Source organism: Phoxinus phoxinus (assembly GCF_949152265.1).
Source record: "Phoxinus phoxinus genome assembly, chromosome: 2".
NCBI lineage: Eukaryota > Metazoa > Chordata > Actinopteri > Cypriniformes > Leuciscidae > Phoxinus > Phoxinus phoxinus.
This window is the reverse complement of record NC_136877.1, coordinates 40199900-40219653: the sequence shown is the minus strand read 5'-3', so window position 1 is coordinate 40219653 and position 19754 is coordinate 40199900. Positions and strand designations below refer to the sequence as shown.

The following is a 19754-nucleotide window of genomic DNA, read 5'->3' as shown; positions in this document are numbered from 1 at the left end:
GTGTGTGTGTGTGTGTGTGTGTGTGTGTGTGTGTGTACGCTGGGATTTTTTATAGTGCTCAGATGTAATGGAAATGCATTTTAAATGAGGCAGTGTTTCATGGAACGACAAATGAAGGATTGCTGTCTCCTGGCTGGGAGAGAGAGAGCGAGTGAATGAGGCAAGGAGGTTATTGTCTAAACTTTTACAACACAAAAGTGCTTTCATTTCTCTTGCCAACAAAGAATAAAATAAAACTGGGGAGTGAGGAACTTAAAAGTGTGAGAGAACATGAAATAAATAGATGAAGGGATACAAAGTACAAGTGGAAGAGGATGGTTTTCTGTCTGGAGAACAGTTAAAACTGAAATAGTCATAAACTGAAAGACAAAAACAAGGTGGAAATGAAATAGAGGGAGAGAGATAAAGGCAAAGGGAGAGAATTAGAAAGATAAAAAAGGAGAGAACATTGATTCTGCCAAGCATTGTGTTCTCTGGAGAAAGCAGATGAAATATAGGGTGATGTGAGAGAGAGAGAGAGGTTGTGAGACACGTGAGGTTGGGTCTCTGACTTTTTGGTATTTAGAGCAGCCGATGTCTGTCTCGTCAAGAAATAAATTATTAAATGAATGAAAATAAGATTAAAGCACAGAAAAGAAAAGGGCCACTATGATATGGGCTGAAGAACACACACACACACACACACACATACACACACACCTTTCTGATGACACACATGTACTTGTTGGTCATGTTGCACCTGTGCACAAAAACTACAAGTATGTTACCGATTTTTGCTACAGAAAATAGCAGACCTGAAGAGGGCTGTGCACAGGAGATGCGTTTGTATTTTTACAGACCTGGAATTTTTTTGCAAACAAGACTGGGAAAATATTCCCAAGTCCTGCAAAGTCACCAGGTTTTTGGAGAAGCATGTCAGGAAATGTTTTTCCATTATTTTTATTCTCTCCGGAATGTCCTACAATGCGCATATCAAAATATGTCATATGAGCAATTAAACCTTCTGCATTTATAGAAATGATTACATTTCCAGCCAAATCTGAAAAAATATCATAATCACAATCTTACCATAATGCCTCAGGTTGAGTAAAAAAAACTGCTTTTTAATGTAGGCTATCTGAATAAATAAATCATTTGTTTAAATAAGTAAACAAGAAAAACTCTGTTGTGAACCATTGAAGTCGGCGTGAAACATAAGTTGCGATAGTATTTTCTTCCCTATTATGATGTATAAAATGTAGGACTGGACTTTGTGGATTTTGAAATTAATTGATTGGATTGTTGGATCATTGTGGTTTGCTATTGTAGTGATGTCATGTGAGTGACAGGTTGTCCTGCCCTCATGCCAGTAAACACGTCATCAGAGAAGAGAAGATAACAAGGGCATACAAATGTAAAAACAAATAATGATATAGGCTACATGGATAAATCATTTCTAATAAATACTGCAGTACATAAAAAAACAAGAAGTCTCCATTTTGATTTCATGACGACTTTAAGAAAACATTTTTTATAAGAGCCTCTTATTTTCTATTGGGAAAATTAAGTGCTTTTGAAATGGTTGAAATGGGCTGGCTATAAAAAGTGACAAACTGCATGAATGAATTAAATTGATTCACGGTTGGCCTAACTGTCTTAATAACAGGTGAATGTGTCCAGGTGCATGATGGGCCACTGGAGGAGCATGCTGACTCATAAAGCTAAAACTACACGACCTTCAACAGCAATGACAATTAAAGAACCACAGAACCTTTTTTAAGGGCTCCTATTCTTCTTTCCCAACACACACTCTCAAAGAAATATATAAATAACAGCTTTAATTGGGGACCTTTTACAAGAGTGGCTGGATATGAATTCATTTGCATGAGGTCCTCTGTCTGCTACTGACTGGATGAGTCCTTCTAGCTGTTGGCTAGATGAGGACTTTTTTAACAACATAGAACTCTGCAAATGGATTAATGGTTGGATGTAACAATTGTAGTTAGACAGCATAAATGTAAAGACTGTCTCAAATTGTTGGTTAAAAGAAATGCTGTTTTCTGAAGTAACTAATTTTGGCTAAAAATCTTTGGCAAAATCCAAGATGGCAGATGAAAAACACAATAGCATGCATGCATCCATCATTCATCCATCCATCCATCCACTCTCTCTCTCTCTCTCTCTCTCTCTCTCTATATATATATATATATATATATATATATATATATATATATATATATATATATATATATATATATTTGCATAAAATCTCAATGCAACATTTTCCCCACAACAAATACTGAATTTCCATGATTTATTGATGTTAGTTGTGTACATGTCATGTGTATACTGCATAATTTTGTACACATTAGTTTAGTTGATAATTTTTCCTCTCATACACACATTGGTTGGGACTGAGGTTGAATAAAGTAAAAAACAGTAATACTGTGAAAATGTTTCTTGACCACTAAATCAGCCTATTAGAATGATTTCTGAAGGATGGCGAGACACTGAAGACTGTAGTAATGACTGTTGAAAATTCAGATTTGCAATCACAGGAATAAATCATATAATATATTACTGTAAAATAGACAACATTATTTTTTGACAAAATTACTTTTACTTACTGTATTTTTTATCAAATAAATTCAGCTGAGGTAAGCCTTCAGCTGCAGGAATAACTATCCTCTAAATCGCACACAAATCTTTCCGGGTTTTTACTTATTTATTATACATCATCTTTATTAAAGGAATAGTTCACCCAAAAAAGAAAATCTGTCATCATTTACTTACCCTCAAGTTGTTCCAAATCTTGCTGAATACAAAATATATTGGAACAAATGGAAACAAATAATGTGAAAGTCAATGGGGCCTATCAACTGTTTGATTACCCACATTCTTCAAAATATCATCTTTTGTGTTCAACAGAAGAAAGAAATTCATAGGTTTGGAACAACTTGAGGGTGAGTAAATGATGACAGAATTTTCATTTTTGGGGGAACTATCTCTTTAAGACATCTTCCTTGTTGACTGCTGGCTGCTCAACACAGCGTATATGTGATTTTATCATTGTGGGTACATTTGGTCCTCAAGATGTTGACAAAACCTGTCCAGACACACAGACACACATTAGGTGTCATGTCTCAGTGACCGCCATGATCCAGTTTTCAGAGATGAACCCATCCCACTCCAGGGGGTATCAGCACAAAAAAAATACTGTCTGTGTGTGTGTGTGTGTGTGTGTGTGTGTGTGTGTGTGTGTGTGTGTGTGTGTGTGTGTGTGTGTGTGTGTGTGTGTGTGTGTGTGTGTGTCAGATGCCTAGGCAAGGGAGTTTTGCTTGATAGCCTCAGTGAATACAAGACTGAGCAGTTGCACCTGAGAAACTGTGAGTATGAATTTCTGAACACGGCTCAGAAAAGACACCACTACACCAAACTGTCAAGGCTAAACTCCTTTGGTTGTTATGGAGACGGAGAAGGTGAATGAACGAGGGAGGGAGGATGGATGGAGGGAGGGAGAAAAAGAGGGAGCAGTCGTGACAGGGAGAAAGTATGCCCGGCGGGCCAAAATCAAACTGGCAGGAGTGTGACATGACAAATTGTTGCTGCGCCCCACAAAACGCTGGGAGACATGATGGATGGTGTACCAGCACACAAACAGCTGAGCACACACACATATAATCGGTAAATAAGTCTTCTGATAATGATAGTGTGTGATTTGAATTCCAGGCAGAAATCGCTTCCAAGGAAAGCACATTACCATGTACCAGAAAAATGAGAGGATGAAAGGAGGGAGAGAGAGCGAGAGCGAGAGCGAGAGAGAGAGAGAGAGAGAGAGAGAGAGAGAGAGAGAGAGAGAGAGAGAGAGAGAGAGAGAGAGAGAGAGAGAGAGAGAGAGAGAGAGAGAGCAAATGAACACAACTCCGGAATTATGGGCTTTTTTCCATTTACACAGAGGTCTAATAAAAAAAATGGAATAAAGAAAATAATACACCAGATATTCACACAATGCAACGCCTGTCCAATGTTGGAGATTAATGTCAATCTGGATTGATTGGATTCTGACATTAACCTGATTTTCGAATTATACAGTAACATTAAGGCTAACACATTCATACTAAAAGCCAAAAATCTTGAAATAGGGCACTATTTGAGGGAACAGCCATTTGGGGTTCGAAACCATTGTGGACGTTATTGAGTGCACTTATTCGATCTCACATTCAATCCCACTACTGAAACTGATATGAGGCATTCAGAGGCATAAGGTACTTTAAGTATTACATAAAACAATGCAACAATAATAAAACAATACATTGACATTTACTTTTTACTTTTGATACTTAAGAACTTTTAAAAACAAGTTTACAACTTTTACTTGTGACAAAGTAATATTTGACTAGTAGTATCTGTACTTTCATTCAAGTAAGGAAGTTGTGTACTTTGTCCCCTCTGCATTTATGAACACTCTGGACCCCAGATTGCCCTCCAAGGCTGATCTGCATGTGTTCTGATACTGATCTGTGAGTTGGGATCATAAAGATTTATTTAAGGAAAACAATTTTAAAGAACAGAATTTCCATCGCCAAATGATGACATAAATAGAATTTAAAATAATTCTTGCAAAAGGAAATCTTTGCCATTCTTGCAAAGGTTGCAAAATTCTTGCAAAAACCTTGTAAAAGGCATTTTAATAACTTTTTATGACTTTAAAGGTTTTTAAAGGAATTTTCCATGAGCTTTTGGTATGTAAGAGTTCATTGTACAATAAAGTTTCAGAACTCAAAAGTTCCTTGTAGTCCAAAAACAGCTTTTATTGAAACCAAGCTCAGAAGACGACTCATTTGGGATTTTGTCACATTATGACTTAATAGTGCGATCTGCAGAATCAGATAAAGGCCTACTTCTACATCATCGCGTCTTTGGCCCCGCCCACTGGCCCCCGCCCTTGTTTCTCTGAGTAGCAGGAAAAAAATCTGTTATTACATACAGAAAGCGATCAAAGAACTCTCCCTTTATAAACGCTGGAGCTGTCAATCACACAGCGCGAGTTCTGGACTCGTCAAAACTCCCGTTATTACACTGCACAATAAATCTCTTACTTGCATTGTGTTTGCACTGTTAGTTTTGATTGAAGCATTCGTGAGAGTGCAGAAATCGAGTTGCAATGACAAGATCAACAGACATGTCTGACTGTCAGGGAGGATAAAGAGAGATTGGGGAAGGCCGAAAAGTTAAACAGGGTTTAAACCGTTTTCTCAGTTTCCTTTTGTGCTAAAAGACTCTCTTGAACAATTTATCTCCTCTCACACTGTCTCACTCTCATTCTATCCATATCCATATCTCATTTCTGCTCTCTCCCGCTAAACTCATCTGTTCCCTGTGGTCATCTGAAGACTCACTATGAACAGGCATTAGTCAGCTCAGTTGATGGCATACATTCTTTAAACCTCTCTCTCTCTCACACACACACACACACACACAAACACACACACACACACACACAGGAAGACACAGACACACACACACACACACACACACACACACACACACACACACACACACAGAAAGACACAGACACACACACACACACACACACACACACACACACACACACACACACACATTATTGCTCTCTCTCTCTTTCTCTCTGCAAACATTAGTCTCTCTCTGCCGCTGAAAACTGAACCGGATCATATATCCTCTATCGATCAGCCTCAGATCTAATCGGCCAGCCCAGCTTCCCTTCTTTATCTCCTCCTTGTACTTTGTGGAACCTAATTTGTGTTTGCTGCTTCTAGCAAGACCGACCTTTAAAAGGACATAAAGACCGGAAGTGGAGCTAAATGGCAAAGTCAAATAACTCAAAACTCATCTCTGTCTCCCATCTTAAAACTTTTGAGTTAGTAGTAAAATGAAAATTAAACAAAAAAAGAGGTAATTCTTCCATAATTTATTCACACTCATGTTGTTGGGTGAAGGGATATTTTACCCTGCAAAAACAAACTGCAAGTACAACATATAGGAATATATGTCCTTACAATATGGAGTTATATAAGTTAAGTGCAGGAATCGAAAAACAAGCACATCGATTCTTGGAAAGGAAAGAAAAGAACATTACATAAAAGAGTCTCCAAGAAGCACACAATGCAGAATAACATTTGCTTAGCCATATCCATAAAATGGAACTAGACTCTTACAGCTCTCAATGTCATTTGTCTGGGTTTGTCAGTGTAACCTTTAAGGTGCTTGTTGCTTATTCAACCAGTGACATTGAGGAATATATATACTGTGTGTGTGTGTGTGTGTGTGTGTGTGTGTGTGTGTGTGTGTGTGTGTGTGTGTGTGTGTGTGTGTGTGTGTGTGTGTGTGTGTGTGTGTGTGTGTGTGTGTGTGCTGGTTACACCAACACCACCTACAATCCTCAATACAAGCACACACACTTACACATGAGGGATGAAGAATATGTCTCATATAGAGGGATGTTTAATGCATCCGTGTGCTTCTCTTTCTTATTAAATCCAAAGCCTCCACTACACTACAGCAAAGAACTCTGAATGGATTAGAATTTAGACCGTATGTAGGTTTAGTTAATTATGTTGAATTAATTTGTATTAAACAGTTCGTAAACATACTTTATCCCTCAAATAACCTGTTAAACAAGAAAGTATTATGCAATCATAATCAGTAATATGCAATGTCCAAAGCAACAATGGATCAAGTTGACTTTTATTGTATGAATAAAAAACATTTTAAAAATAACTTTTGTGTTCCAAAGAAGAAAAAAAGTAATATGGGGTTGGAATGAAGGGAGGGTAAGTAAAATGACAGAATTTTCATTTTTGGGTGAACTGTCCCTTTAAGAAAATAACACATCCAGCTTCAACATGGGAGCTTTACCCAGATCAGAGCTCCGTGGGTGGGGTGAATTGGTGCACAGATCATGAGGCCACTGCACTACACAGCCAGATAATTGAGTCCACATGCAGGGCTACAATCTACAACTGGCCAGACAGTCTGTGCATCCTTAATTAGAGCGTGTGTGTGTGTGTGTGTGTGTGTGTGTGTGTGTGTGTGTGTGTGTGTGTGTGTGTGTGTGTGTGTGTGTGTGTGTGTGTGTGTGTGTGTGGAAATGAGCAAGCATCGACCAGTTTTGTCCATGCAAGGAGAATTTCACCCAAATCGCAAGATCTCAATGTCCTCTGTGTCATTCAAAAAGGCTTCACACACCCGGGCATATACACAGAACCAGTAAGCCATCATTAGCATGTGCAAAATGCATACTAGTTTCAATATATCACATTAACATTTATCGCCTTGTTTTCTCTAGCATTTTCTACTCGATATTGCATACTCTGATTTTTCTTCTCCCCATTTCACTCCATCCATCTCTTCATCAGTGAGACCTCTGAGACTTTGAGTCAGGGTGACTATCAATCAATGGTAGGGCGTGTGTGCTTCTGGGTTGCCTCAACCCACACACATATGCACGTACTGAAAAATTTATGACTGAAAAAAAGAGTTTAAAAAAAAGGTGTACGAAAGGGAGGAAACGAGAGAGACCGGATAACAACTCAGCGCACACCAGCATATATTTGCTTCTTTGATATTACATATGCAGAAATGAAAGCTGTTTGGGGGAAACATTCACATGCTTAAAATATACACCTACTTTTTTTTCCATGCAGGCTTGACTGTGAGTAGTTGGTTTTCTTTGGCTGTACAAACAGATTGTGATTGTCAAGACCACAGTAGAGCACATTTTTATGCAATTCACAAATATCCCGTAAACATTATCAGAAGGGAAGGGCTGGACAATTAACTTTGCTTTCCCTCGCTGTGCTTATGTGGGTGTCTTTGTATTTCTGTCTGGTTTCTGCTGCCACTCTATGATTCAACATCGACCCAGTCAATAATTCAACCTTCAACTAAGTCATCTATCGGTCAGTCAGTCAGTCAGTCAAACCCCACCTCCCTCTGGAGCTCCAAACAGAAACAAGTTTACAACATTTGTGGACAGACTCAGTTAGACTACAAATTGCTTTCTCTCCGACCCCTTTTACGTTGAAAGTAAATCTCTTTTTGTTCTGGCAACACTCTTTTATTATGCAACAGACATGCCCAAACACTGAACCCTCTTACAGCATTGCATGCTGATTACATAATGCAACTATACACAGGTGCAGTTCTGTTCTTTTACTTTTTAATGTCTATTCATTCTTAAAAAGGAGCTATGTTACATCATTAGTTTTGCGTTATCTATTTTGAAATGATGCCTATAAAATAGCTTAAGGGCTTAACAGATAAAAATAAAAAAGGAGAAAATGTATTTGATTTGATTTGAAGTGATAGATGACAAAAAAAAAAGATTAATGCAGTAAAACGATATGTTCTTTCACATGGTAATTTGGGTAACAAAATGTAACAGAAAGGGTTACAGAAATGTGAATGATTGAGGAAGACAGAAGATGCTACAGATTAACTTTGCCCTGCTCTGGCCAGCCAGGTCAAATGTGTTACTGTACATGAGTTAAAAAATATATAATATTAACCTTCACATGTCAAGAGAGAACAGGGGAAGTAAAGAGAGAACAGAAATCACAATGTCTAGAAGAAAAAGACTGGGGAGAGGGTGAGAAAAAGGGGCGAGGACAGTGGAAGTAAGGAAGTGGAAGTGCGATTATCAGAGAGTTCAGTCTGAAATTCCCTTGTAGATGCATGATTTCGACTGGGAACATGTGGATTTTGGAAAAAAACACACCACAGCAGCCCGGAGGCCTAAAACAGCGTGTCATCGGTGCCATGCTGTACTGCACTGGAGAAATGAAACAATTACACACTCACATACAGGGTAAGAGACCATCTTACAGTACACAACAATCAGCTCATACTAATGTACCAGTACTTTGGAATGTAAAAGTAAAGGAGTTTATAAGTTCACAACCTATAAAAAATTTAGTTTTTTTTCTGAAAATAAAAAGCATGATACAATTACTTAAACTAAGAAAACTGTGCTGAACAATCAAATTTGTATGCACATCGCACACATCATTTTTGTTGATAAATGTTGGTAAAGTTTATATATATATAGTATATATATGAAATTCACATATCCATGCATTCGCAAAACCCTCTGATCAGTGTTGGGGGAAACGCATTACACAAGTAACTTGAGTTACGTAATCAGATTACTTTTTTATGTAACTAAAGTAATGCACTACTTTTAAAATTCACAACAAAATATCTCAGTTACGTTTTCAAAAAAGTAACGCAAGTTACAGGGTTTTCCCATTTATTGACTGACAGCTCTCTTGTCCCAATGTTGAGAAAATCGGAAGTGCAGAAGCGTTGTGTGTAAACATGATGGTTATTGTAGTTCTAGACTAAATGTGTCGTGCATTTACTCATCTCACTTGCACACAAAAAAGATTCATTATTTTTCAAAATGAACAAAAACAGTCAAATGCTAAATCAGAATATCACTCACAAACGGAAATGTACACAACCTCATGTCATTTACGCAGCCTCATGTCTGTTATGTTTGCTGAGAGACGAGGCAGAGAGAGAATCCACTTGCACGCATGCTTTTAATGACAAGACTCCACATGACTAGACAGGAAAATCTAGGAACAATCCACCACAAAACAACGACTAGCCAAGCTAAAAAGCACAAGCTTAAATACGAAGAGAAATCAATGATAGTTACTGTAAAGACAAGTGTAACTAATTATGACGGTAAATACAACAACTAATACGACAACAAGGAGAGACTGCACTAAACAGCAAGAGAACAAACAATGAGAACAGAGAATGCACTTCAACATAAAATCAATACAAAACAAAAGACAAAGAACCGGGATCGTGACAATGTCTTTTGAAACCCGTATGAGTTTCTTTTTTTTGTGGAATAAAAATGTCTAACCAATGAAAGTATGAAAGTGAAAAGTGACCAAAGTCAAGTAAGACTTTCAAGGCAAAATTTCAGACAAAACTTTCACATAAAGCTATCGCATCAGAAGGTGTGGAATATATTGAATGAATTGTCTACATTTATGAGGCTTTGATGCTTTTGTGGTGCTTTTTGTGGCACATCCACATTCTTTGTGAAGATACCTGCGATATCTGCTACATATTGACAATGATATTGACAGATACATCTTTTGTATTCCACAGAAAAAAGAAAGCTATATAGGTTTGAAATATATGATGACAGAATTTTATTTTTGGTGAACTATCCCTTTAACGCTCTATGTATCTCTCTCCATCTCTTTCCCAACTCTCCCAGATAAATCCTTCCCGCTGCAGCTCTCTGAGTGGTGTTTACGTGGGATCTCAAGGGTGATTCTGCTAAACAACCCCCTGAGTGGAGCTCTGATTCTGGCAGCATTGCTGCTGGAGAGCCCCTGGCAGGCTCTGCTGGGGATGCTCGGCCTTTTGGCCTCCACCCTCACAGCTATAATCCTGGGACAGGACTGGTGAGGAATTACACACCCACACATGCACAAGCATACACATAGACCAAAACATGCACAAATAAATGCATACTCAGGCAGACAAGTATGCATGAATAAAACACAAAGAACGCCTATAGCAAAAAACTAAACAAATAAAAACCATATATGCAGAATGCACAAAAGCACAAGCAATTACAATAATAAACAGATGGACAACTACAAAAACAAACCTCAGAGGGAAAAATGCTTTTACAGCTGCAGTCTAGATGAGTGATGTTTTGACAACATTCTGTTGTCAACTGATTTTTAACGAACAGGTACAAAAAAATAAATTCTTGAAGTCTGTGTTCACACACACACTTTTTGATTTTTGATGTTGTTGATTCACTAAATAGAACCGGCCCATAGAGTCATTCGTTCTGGAATCGGACTTGAATTGGTCGCGGTATTTGTTACTGATAACCGGCTGAAAACTTATCAGCCGGTTCTTTTTGAGTCATAAGAGTCATTCAGGCGGGATTCGGACTTCACAGGTCGCTGACTCGCTGTACTGTGATTCACTAAAGACCCGGCCCTCTCACAAATGGCATTCGTGCGGGAATCGGATTTTGTCATGCACACAGAAAACACACGCTGCATCGAATAATGCTCTTAGTGTGTTAAATAGCACATTTTATCTAAGCACTTGACGGGCATGGCTAAAAGAGAAGCACAAGATATGTTCCAATCTCACATGTAATCGTGTGTGTGTCTGCAGGGAGGAGGTTTCCAGTGGCCTTCATGGTTTTAATGGAATGCTGGTGGCTCTGCTGATGGGAGTGTTCAGCTCTGCTGGAGATTGGTACTGGTGGCTTCTGCTGCCTGTGTGTCTCGGTGGAGCTACAACGTAAGAGCAAATGAATTGATGCCAAATAGATTGTTCTGTCTTTTCCTGTCACATATTCACATAATACAAATAATTGCTGACCCTCCCAAACCCAAATAGCCCCTTTTCTCTCCTGTCTTAGAACGTTTCTTTCCAGCAGTTTGGCTCCGGTTCTGGAACGCTGGGATTTACCAGTTAGCGTCTTCCCCTTTAACACAGTCATCGTGCTGTATTTGGCCTGTACTGGCACTTCTAACTCCTATTTTCCAAACCATCCTGCCCAGCCACCAGGGGCGCCAGAGAGCACCAACCTCACCGAACTACATGTTCCACAGGTGAGAGGATGAAACAGAATGGAAGCAAATGAAATTAGGAATTGAGGATGACAGAGAACATGAGAAAGTGATATAAGAAAAGGCAAAAGCAAATGATTTGCCATTCATGCTTTTAAAATATCCTGTCATCTTTTTGATTGGGTTTTATTGTAGGCCTATATTCTGCCACTCATTCCCTGTAGCTCTCTCTGACTTTTGTATTTTTCATCTTCCTGTTTTGCCTCTTTAACCGCCTCTATCTGCACACACAATGCATATTCCTTCCTCAATCTTCCCTCATCATCCATCCATTTTGCATCTCTCCTGGTGTGTGTGTGTGTGTGTGTGTGTGTGTGTGTGGTGTTTAGATCTTTTATGTCGTCACGATGATGATCGTATTTATTGGATTACTCTGGTCTGTTACAGGGCATTAGGTTGCGATGGGCTGATCCACTCTCTGGCACACTATAGCAACTGACTATTATGGGCTGTTTATAGCCAACATATTTATGCACTAAATTGTATCTGGTGCTTTTATCACATATCCATGGAGACAGCTTGATCCAGTAATGACTGGTGCATAGGGCAGAAAGAAATAATGGAAAACAACTTTTATATTTATTTTGTATCTGTTTTTATCTCTCACTTTCATGAATATTCAATGTGAAAGAAGCAGAGTTAAAAGCCCATTAAAATAGGCTTTTAAAATTAGCTCATATTATATCTACCCAGAGTCAGCAAATTACTAATGCACAATATTGTGACAGGATTATAATATGGGAGATATCAGTATAATATACATTTTGATCTATGCTTGCATACTTCCAAAAGTTGACAAAACAACCTTTAGCAGGGATACACATTTAAGATAATTTAGATAATGACTATGCAAAATAGATTTCCCCAGCTTCCTGTTTAATTAGGATTGGTCTATTAAATATAATAGAGCATGAAAGAAAAATATTTTATATTTTCCATCAGCTCCTGCAGGGGGTGGTGCTTGGCGTGGGGCAGATCTTTGCATGTGACACTCTAGGCCCATCTCTGCTTATCCTGGGTGCTGTTTTTCTCTTCTCACCCATTCTGGCCGTCCATGCTCTCCTGGGATCTGTCATTAGCACTGTGGCAGGTAAGTCAAAAACTATTATTATTATTTTGAAGGTCTCAAATAATATCTCAAAAGTTTCTGCTGGAGAGCAATGACACTGAATGGAGATCAATTCGAGATCTGATTTTTCAAGATACCAGTCTGCAAGATCTAATATTATAAAAAAAAATATCAAAATATACAAAACCACATTATCGGGAAAATGCTATCCAAACTCATTTTATAGCTGTTTCTGTATGCCTACAATTTTCTCATTAGTTTCTATTTTCATTTCAGAATTGATACTTAAACATAATTGACAATGCATTTGAGCTATGAAAGAGACACATCTGAGCAATATATATTCTCTGTCTGTATGGTGTTTTAAAAGGATTTGGATAGAGATACTTCACGGAACAAATCAAACATTGGTGGTTAAATCCTGTCTAGGGCTTTGTGCTGAATATTCTGGCTGTGTAGCTGTGTTTTGCTCAGTCGAAGCAGCCTCCAAACAGATTCCCTTAAACGCCCACTATGCATGAGATGATCATTTGCGCCTGCTGCTTGATATTTAGCCAGTTTTACTGCTGCGTTTGCCACCTCAAGACCGTGAAGGAGTTTTTACCCTGTCACTCATTCTCTTTTTCATACACACAGACACAGTCTCTCTTTTATATTTGATATAGTACACAGCTGTATGAGACATATGAGTCATCGAAGACACTACAGAGGTAGGGGTAGACTGTGTGTGTGTGTGTGTGTGTGTGTGTGCGTGCGTGTCCGTTCCCTCGTCCCCAGCACAGCACCCACTCACTGTTTCGTTTCATCCCCTGTGTGATTCACACTCACAAACTTCAAAGCTCTCATGTAATATTCCATAAAGGAGCATCAGAGAGTCTTTGGTCTTATTGGAGATTTTGCAGTATATCCATGTGTGAGGGTGTAAGGCAGCTGTCTGTTATTCTCCATAGAAGTGAGGGGGTTGTTGAGCCCCATTTCTGGGTTTTTCCTCTTTTCTTACCCTGTCTGTGTGTCAGCAGAACATTGACATTTAATTCGGGAAAGGTTCAGAATGCTACAGGGTTTAAAGACAGATGGAAAGAATGAGAGAAAGCAATGCTGGATTATGGATGGGGCAAGTGGCTCTGATTGTCAGGGGCCTTTAAAGTCTCAGGCTGCATTTCAAATAATGCATATAAATCAGGATATTGGAATGATTTCTGAAGGATCATGTGACACTGAAGAGTAATGGCTTCTGAAAACTGCTTTTTAAAATATAAGTATTTAAAAACTAAATATATATATATATATATATATTTAAATATATTTATAAGAAAACAGTTGTTTTAAATTGTAATAATACAATAAAACAATATTACTGTCACAGTCAGCCACACGTCACAGCTCCAATCATCACTCAATCACCAGGACCCGCCCACTCGTTCACAATCACCAGAGTAATGACTCGCTGCACCTGCACTCCCTCATCAACACATCCTTTATATGCCCTGTTCACCTTTCACTCCTTGTCTGGTCTCGTTGCAGTATACACTGCTTCATGTCAGACTCCTTACCAATCTACTCACCTGAGACCATCTCGTCCTGTGTCTGTCTTCTGCCTGTGATCCAGATCGCCTGTCTTCGTGTTCACTTGTCACCTGCACAGAGAATCCACTTTTCAGTCATTCCCAGCTAAGTCACCATCATTCTACAAGTCACAATCATCTGGTTCCCGTTGTTCCACCACCACTCTGCTTTTAAAAAGCACTGTGTGCACCTAAACCTGTCTGTCTCCTCCTGTGTTTGTGATAGAAGACCAGACCTTCATGCAGAGTCCTGTTGGAACCAGCGGGGAGCGTCCACCGGATCAGTTTGCCAAACCTGTGCAGGCGGTTCAGCAAACTCTCCCCTCTGCACCACCCACTCCTTCGCCACCTGCCTCTACCAGTCCCATGGCCCGACCAGCGACATACAACGGTAAGGCGGAGGATTGCAGTGGGTTCCTTCTACGTTTTTCACTATATTTTGTAAAGCAACCACAGCTTTTTTCCACCAAACGGGCCTGTATCACCTTCATGATTTCCCTGCTATCTGGATGCACAATTCATTGGGCCCAGTCCATCTGGCACACCAACGGCCCGGTCACTACTTTATTGGCATCCTTCATCAGTCATTTCAAGGAAGTCTTCGGTCAAACTGCATCAGAATCATCCATCCATGATCAGCTGTTCAACCTCTGCCATGGTAATACTTCTTCTATAAATGCCTATGCTCTGCAGTTCCGCACATTGGCAGTATCTAGCGGCTAGAATGAGACTACCCTGTTGACAACCTTTCGCCAGGGTCGGAACCCAGAAGTACGCCACCAGATGGTCATTTATGACAACACTGTCGGTTAGGAGAATTTCATTCAGAAATTTGTGTGCATCTCTCAACGTCTTTCAGCCCACTCATTGAATCAACCCGCTTTGCATCCTTAACCCATCTCTCCATCTGTAGCCCTTCCAGCACCAGAACCCATGCAGGTAGACACTTGGTAGACCATCTGTCCAACGCTGAGCGTCAAAGAAGACTAACACAGCACTTGTGTCTGTATTGTGGGGGAGAAGGTCATATCATCCCCAACTGCCTGATACGACTACTCCAGCAGTTAGTACCATCCAGTTTCTGCCCAAAGTTCGCACGCCTGTCCAAATTCTAACCCCAAAACTTCTCGTTTCAGCGCAAGCGTTCATCGACTCCAGGTCTGCAGGGAACTTCATCTCTCATCAACTTCTCCAGAGGAAGCGCTGCTCACAAGAATTAGCCATTCACACCATCCTCGGCAAGCCACTGGGCCGTGGTTGTGTTCTCTGGCAAGAAGTGCCACCACTTCTCCCCCACAGTCACGCTACGTGTCGGCTGCCTGCATGAGGAGAAGATCTCGCTCTTGGTGCTGGAAGGATCCACCACTGACATCATCCCAGCAAGAACCCACCATCAATTGGAACTCTGGAGAGATTCTACAATGGAGTAATTCCTGCTTCCAGAACTGTCTGTGATCAAACAGTCTACACGTCGGACCTGTCGACATTCCTCAATCTTTATCCAGTCTCCAGTTGAACTCCACCTCCGTTGAAAGCCCAGAGACTGAGAGTGAAACTGAAATCTCTCCAGAGTACCGGGCGTACAAGGATGTATCGACCTGCTGCCTGGGGCGACGCCATCTAAGGGTAAAGTCTACCCACTGTCCATCCTATAAAAGAAGGCCATGGAGGAGTACATTCAGGAGGCTCTCAAACAACGTTTCATCCGTCCATCGACATCCCCTGCCGCATTCAGCTTCTTCATGGCCAAGAAGGACAGAGGCATGCGGCTGTGTATCGATTACCGGGCCCTTAACGCACAGACTGTTAAATAGTTATCCTCTGGCCCCTGCCGTGTTGGAACAGCTCTGTGGGACTCGCATCTTCTCCAAGCTGGACCTGCAGAGCGCCTATAACCTCATTCGGACACGTGAGGGTCACGAATGGAAGACGGTTTTCATCACTCCGGCAGGTCACTACGAGTACCAGGTAATGCTGTATGGCCTGTCCAACTCACCCTCCGTATTTCAAGGCTACATGAATGAGGTGTTCCGGGAGTATCTCCAATGCTTCGTCATTGTCTACATCAACGATATCCTGATCTACTCCTGGAACCTGGCCGAACATCGCCACCACGTGACGTAGGTCCTCAAGAAGCAGAGAACACCTCTATCTCAAGTTGGAGAAGTGTGAGTTCCACACACCATCTGTCCAGTTCCTCGGGTACATCATCGACCAACAAGGTATCCAGATGGACCAGAGGAAGGTGCACACCATCCACAACTGGCCCCAACCTGTCACTGTCAAGGAACTTAACTTTTCGTTAACTTCGCTTAACGCTTTGTTAACTTCTATCGCAGATTCATCCAGAATTCCAGTCTCCTCAGCTCACCTCGCTCCTCAGGAACCTGCACAAGTCTCTGTCCTGGAACCCCTCGGCCACCGAAGACTTCCAACACCTGAAGGATGCTTTCACGACCGCTCCAATCCTGGTGCACCCAAATCCAGAACTCCCATTTGTGGTTGAAATCGATGCTTTTCCCACTGGGATTGGAGCCGTGCTATTCCAGCGGCAGTCCTCCTTGACTCCAACCATGCGCCTTCTATCCAAGAAGCTGTCCCGGCGGAGCAGAACTACGACATCGGAAATCGTGAGCTACTCGCCATCAAGCTCGCCTTGGAGGAATGGAGACACTGGCTGGAGGGAGCTCATCACCGCTTCAAGCTCATCACCGATCACCGGAACCTAGAGTATCTTCGAGAGGCCAAGTGTATCTGCCGATACACAGACGTCCCTGGTCCCACCTTGGCATTGACTTCATGACAGACCTTCCTCCATCCAACCATCACACCTGTGTATTTGTTGACCGCTTCTCCAAGGCCTGTAAACTCATTCCCGTCAAGGGCCTGCCCACCGCATTTGAAGCCGCAGAACTCCTGTTCCAACAAGTATTCTGTCATTTATGGTCAGAAGACATCAGATAGAGGTCCCCAGTTCATCTCCCGGGTGTGGAAGGCCGCGTTCAAGGGGCCTTACATGAACCATGATCCCACCCTGAATGTAAGACTGCCTAAGACCTGTTATCTGAAAACTGTGCCTCACACACACTCTCTCTGAACATCCTCACCCTGTAATCAATAACACTCTCATCCCTCCACTCATCTTACTATTCCATCCTCTTTTTTCATTGATCAATGATTCACTCTTTTCTCCCGGGTGTAGAATTTCTCTCTCTTACTACGGTGTGAAATTACATCTGTATTTTACAAGACAAAAGATTTAACTTTCAGAGTTCTTCACAATCAAGCCAATGTGCTACGTTTTTGGAGTGAAACCACCCTCCAGAGTGGAAATCTTAAAAACGCTCCACCATCGCATTCCTGTCTAAAGGGTAAAAACGGTAAAACCGCAAAAGTCTGCTAGACAGTGAAGGCGTCGCGTACGCGTTTACGTCACAGGCATGCGCCAGTACAGGAAAATAACAAAACATTATCAAACTAATAGCATTCATTTCATTGACAAAAAAAAAAAAAAAATCTGTCATTTTGAGCGACACGCGAAGAGCACCGAGGGTTAAAGCAGCAGCTTTACTGTATTAAACATGAAAAACTGTCAGCGTCTCTTTTTCACTTTCAGTGCTTCACATTGCCACCTAGCCGCCTGGAGTGCATAGCCTACTACATAGAATTTCACACACTTTTGCATCACCATATGCACGCAGATTTACCCCCCTTAACGCTCGTCTAAACGCAGAATAAAAAGTGATAACGCAACGCCACTTTTGCGTTTTCTCTTCAGATAGTGTCCGTGTAAACATAGCCTTAAATGCAAACTTTTGAAAACGGGATTAAGAGGTAGTTTACATGACAACGATTTTCCTTTGCCTTTTTTTCCCCAACATGGATCCACAAAAACGACAAATTGCTGTATTATGCTGCCATGCCAGTAGTTGGCGATGTCAAAGAAACACCGCACGCCTATAGACTGACACATAATACACATGTGCATGACGTCACCATTTTCACAAATATGCGTTTTCAAAAACGTGCACTTTGAAACCTGTTTTCAAAAGTTTGATTTTCAGACCCCCAAAATGCTGTTGTTATGTAAATGAATGGCCAAAACGCATACAAAGTTTTTTACGTTTTTAGTTGAAAAGTGTTTTGTAAACGGCCAAGAAGTTACTTTGGCTTTACAGAATAGTGTGAAGCTATTAGCAGCAGACTTGATCAAACTTCACACTATTACAAGACATGATGTGGTGTGATTTATCATATGTGATGTCACTTCCTTCCTACATTACACAATCAAGTCTAATCTATAGGTTGAATCAAATTAAGTTAATTGTCAAGACCTTCTACACCAAACAAATTTTTTTGTTGTAGTAGTGGAATGGTGGAATGGTGGAATAAGGTAGTTTATGTATTTGTTTGTCTAGAGATTTCACTGAATCGAAGCAGGGACCCCTAACATTATTATGGAGCATGAATTGTGGTCCACTGATAATGAGATCTGGTGTTTAGCAGATAGGCTGTTCATGTTGTCCTCTCTACATGACTCATAGTATAAACCCACTAAAGTTAGCATGGGTTCACAACTGATGATCCCGCACTTATGCACAAACAGGAGCCCGTAACCATGGTGAGATGCAAAACAGGAATAAAATTAATCCATTCTGGGTCACAGATGTTGAATTTAGGTTATAGAATTGCATAGATAGCATATATCACTCAATTGTACGTATTATAACTGCATCAAGAGAGTATGAGTAATGGAAACACTGGGAAAAAAAACATGCTTTGTGATTCACAGCATTTGCATTGGAAATGAAGACCCTCTCACCCTGACACTGATTCCCTGCTGCACTCAAGAGTGTGTGTGTGTGTGTGTGTGTGTGTCTGTCTTTTGCTGCTATTCTTCAAGTTTCAAACTATTTTAGTGAATCATTAAACGAATCATTAAATGTTCCACATAACACAATCTGTTTTACAATTAGTTGTCTACGGATGTTTACCAATTTGTAGCAGCTTGAAATCTGAAGATCCGTACAACCATGCAAACCGATTCATATGACGCATAAAAACATTTGTTTATAAAAAGGAAACAAATATGTGAGAGAAAGAAGGAGTGAACAGACGTATGACCCTCCTGGGTCACGTTGTTGTGCTGTTCAGATGAGAATGAGAAAGAGAGAATTCTGGGTGTTTCCTTTCCTTCTTTTATTGGTATCCTATACTGAGGAGTCCTTCACTACAAAACAGCGAAACATAAAGAGTCCCAAAAGAGCAGTCAGGAAGATGCACTCACAGTAGAGCTCATTTTCTTTTCAGTGCCCCTGCATACATTACTTGACATATTCAATGAACAGGGTACAAATTGAGACTTAAAATGCCTCAAAGTAATTTTTATTATGCTTCTTTTTTTTCTTTTTTTTATCAAATGGTCAATAAAAGGGTGTGCTTAACATTATGAATGTTCATCATTATCTGTAA

The 19754-nt window shown here is 40.4% G+C and overlaps 1 protein-coding gene across 4 annotated transcripts in view; it reads left to right on the top strand.

The window, feature by feature from the left end:
* Positions 1-7508: 7508 nt before the first annotated feature.
* LOC307011338 (urea transporter 2) overlaps positions 7509-19754 on the top strand; it is a 21328-nt gene continuing 9082 nt past the window's right edge. The window contains exons 1-6 of one of the 4 annotated variants that reach the window (XM_079636865.1): positions 7509-7672; positions 8691-8827; positions 10262-10451; positions 11188-11316; positions 11438-11630; positions 12591-12738. In XM_079636865.1, the coding sequence (XP_079492991.1) occupies positions 8695-8827; positions 10262-10451; positions 11188-11316; positions 11438-11630; positions 12591-12738 (793 nt within the window). In that variant the 5' untranslated portion in view covers positions 7509-7672; positions 8691-8694. Of the gene's footprint in view, positions 7673-8126; positions 8157-8623; positions 8828-10261; positions 10452-11187; positions 11317-11437; positions 11631-12590; positions 12739-19754 lie in introns of those variants that run through there. The other 3 variants (XM_079636866.1, XM_079636864.1, XM_079636867.1) reach the window with 3 other exon arrangements.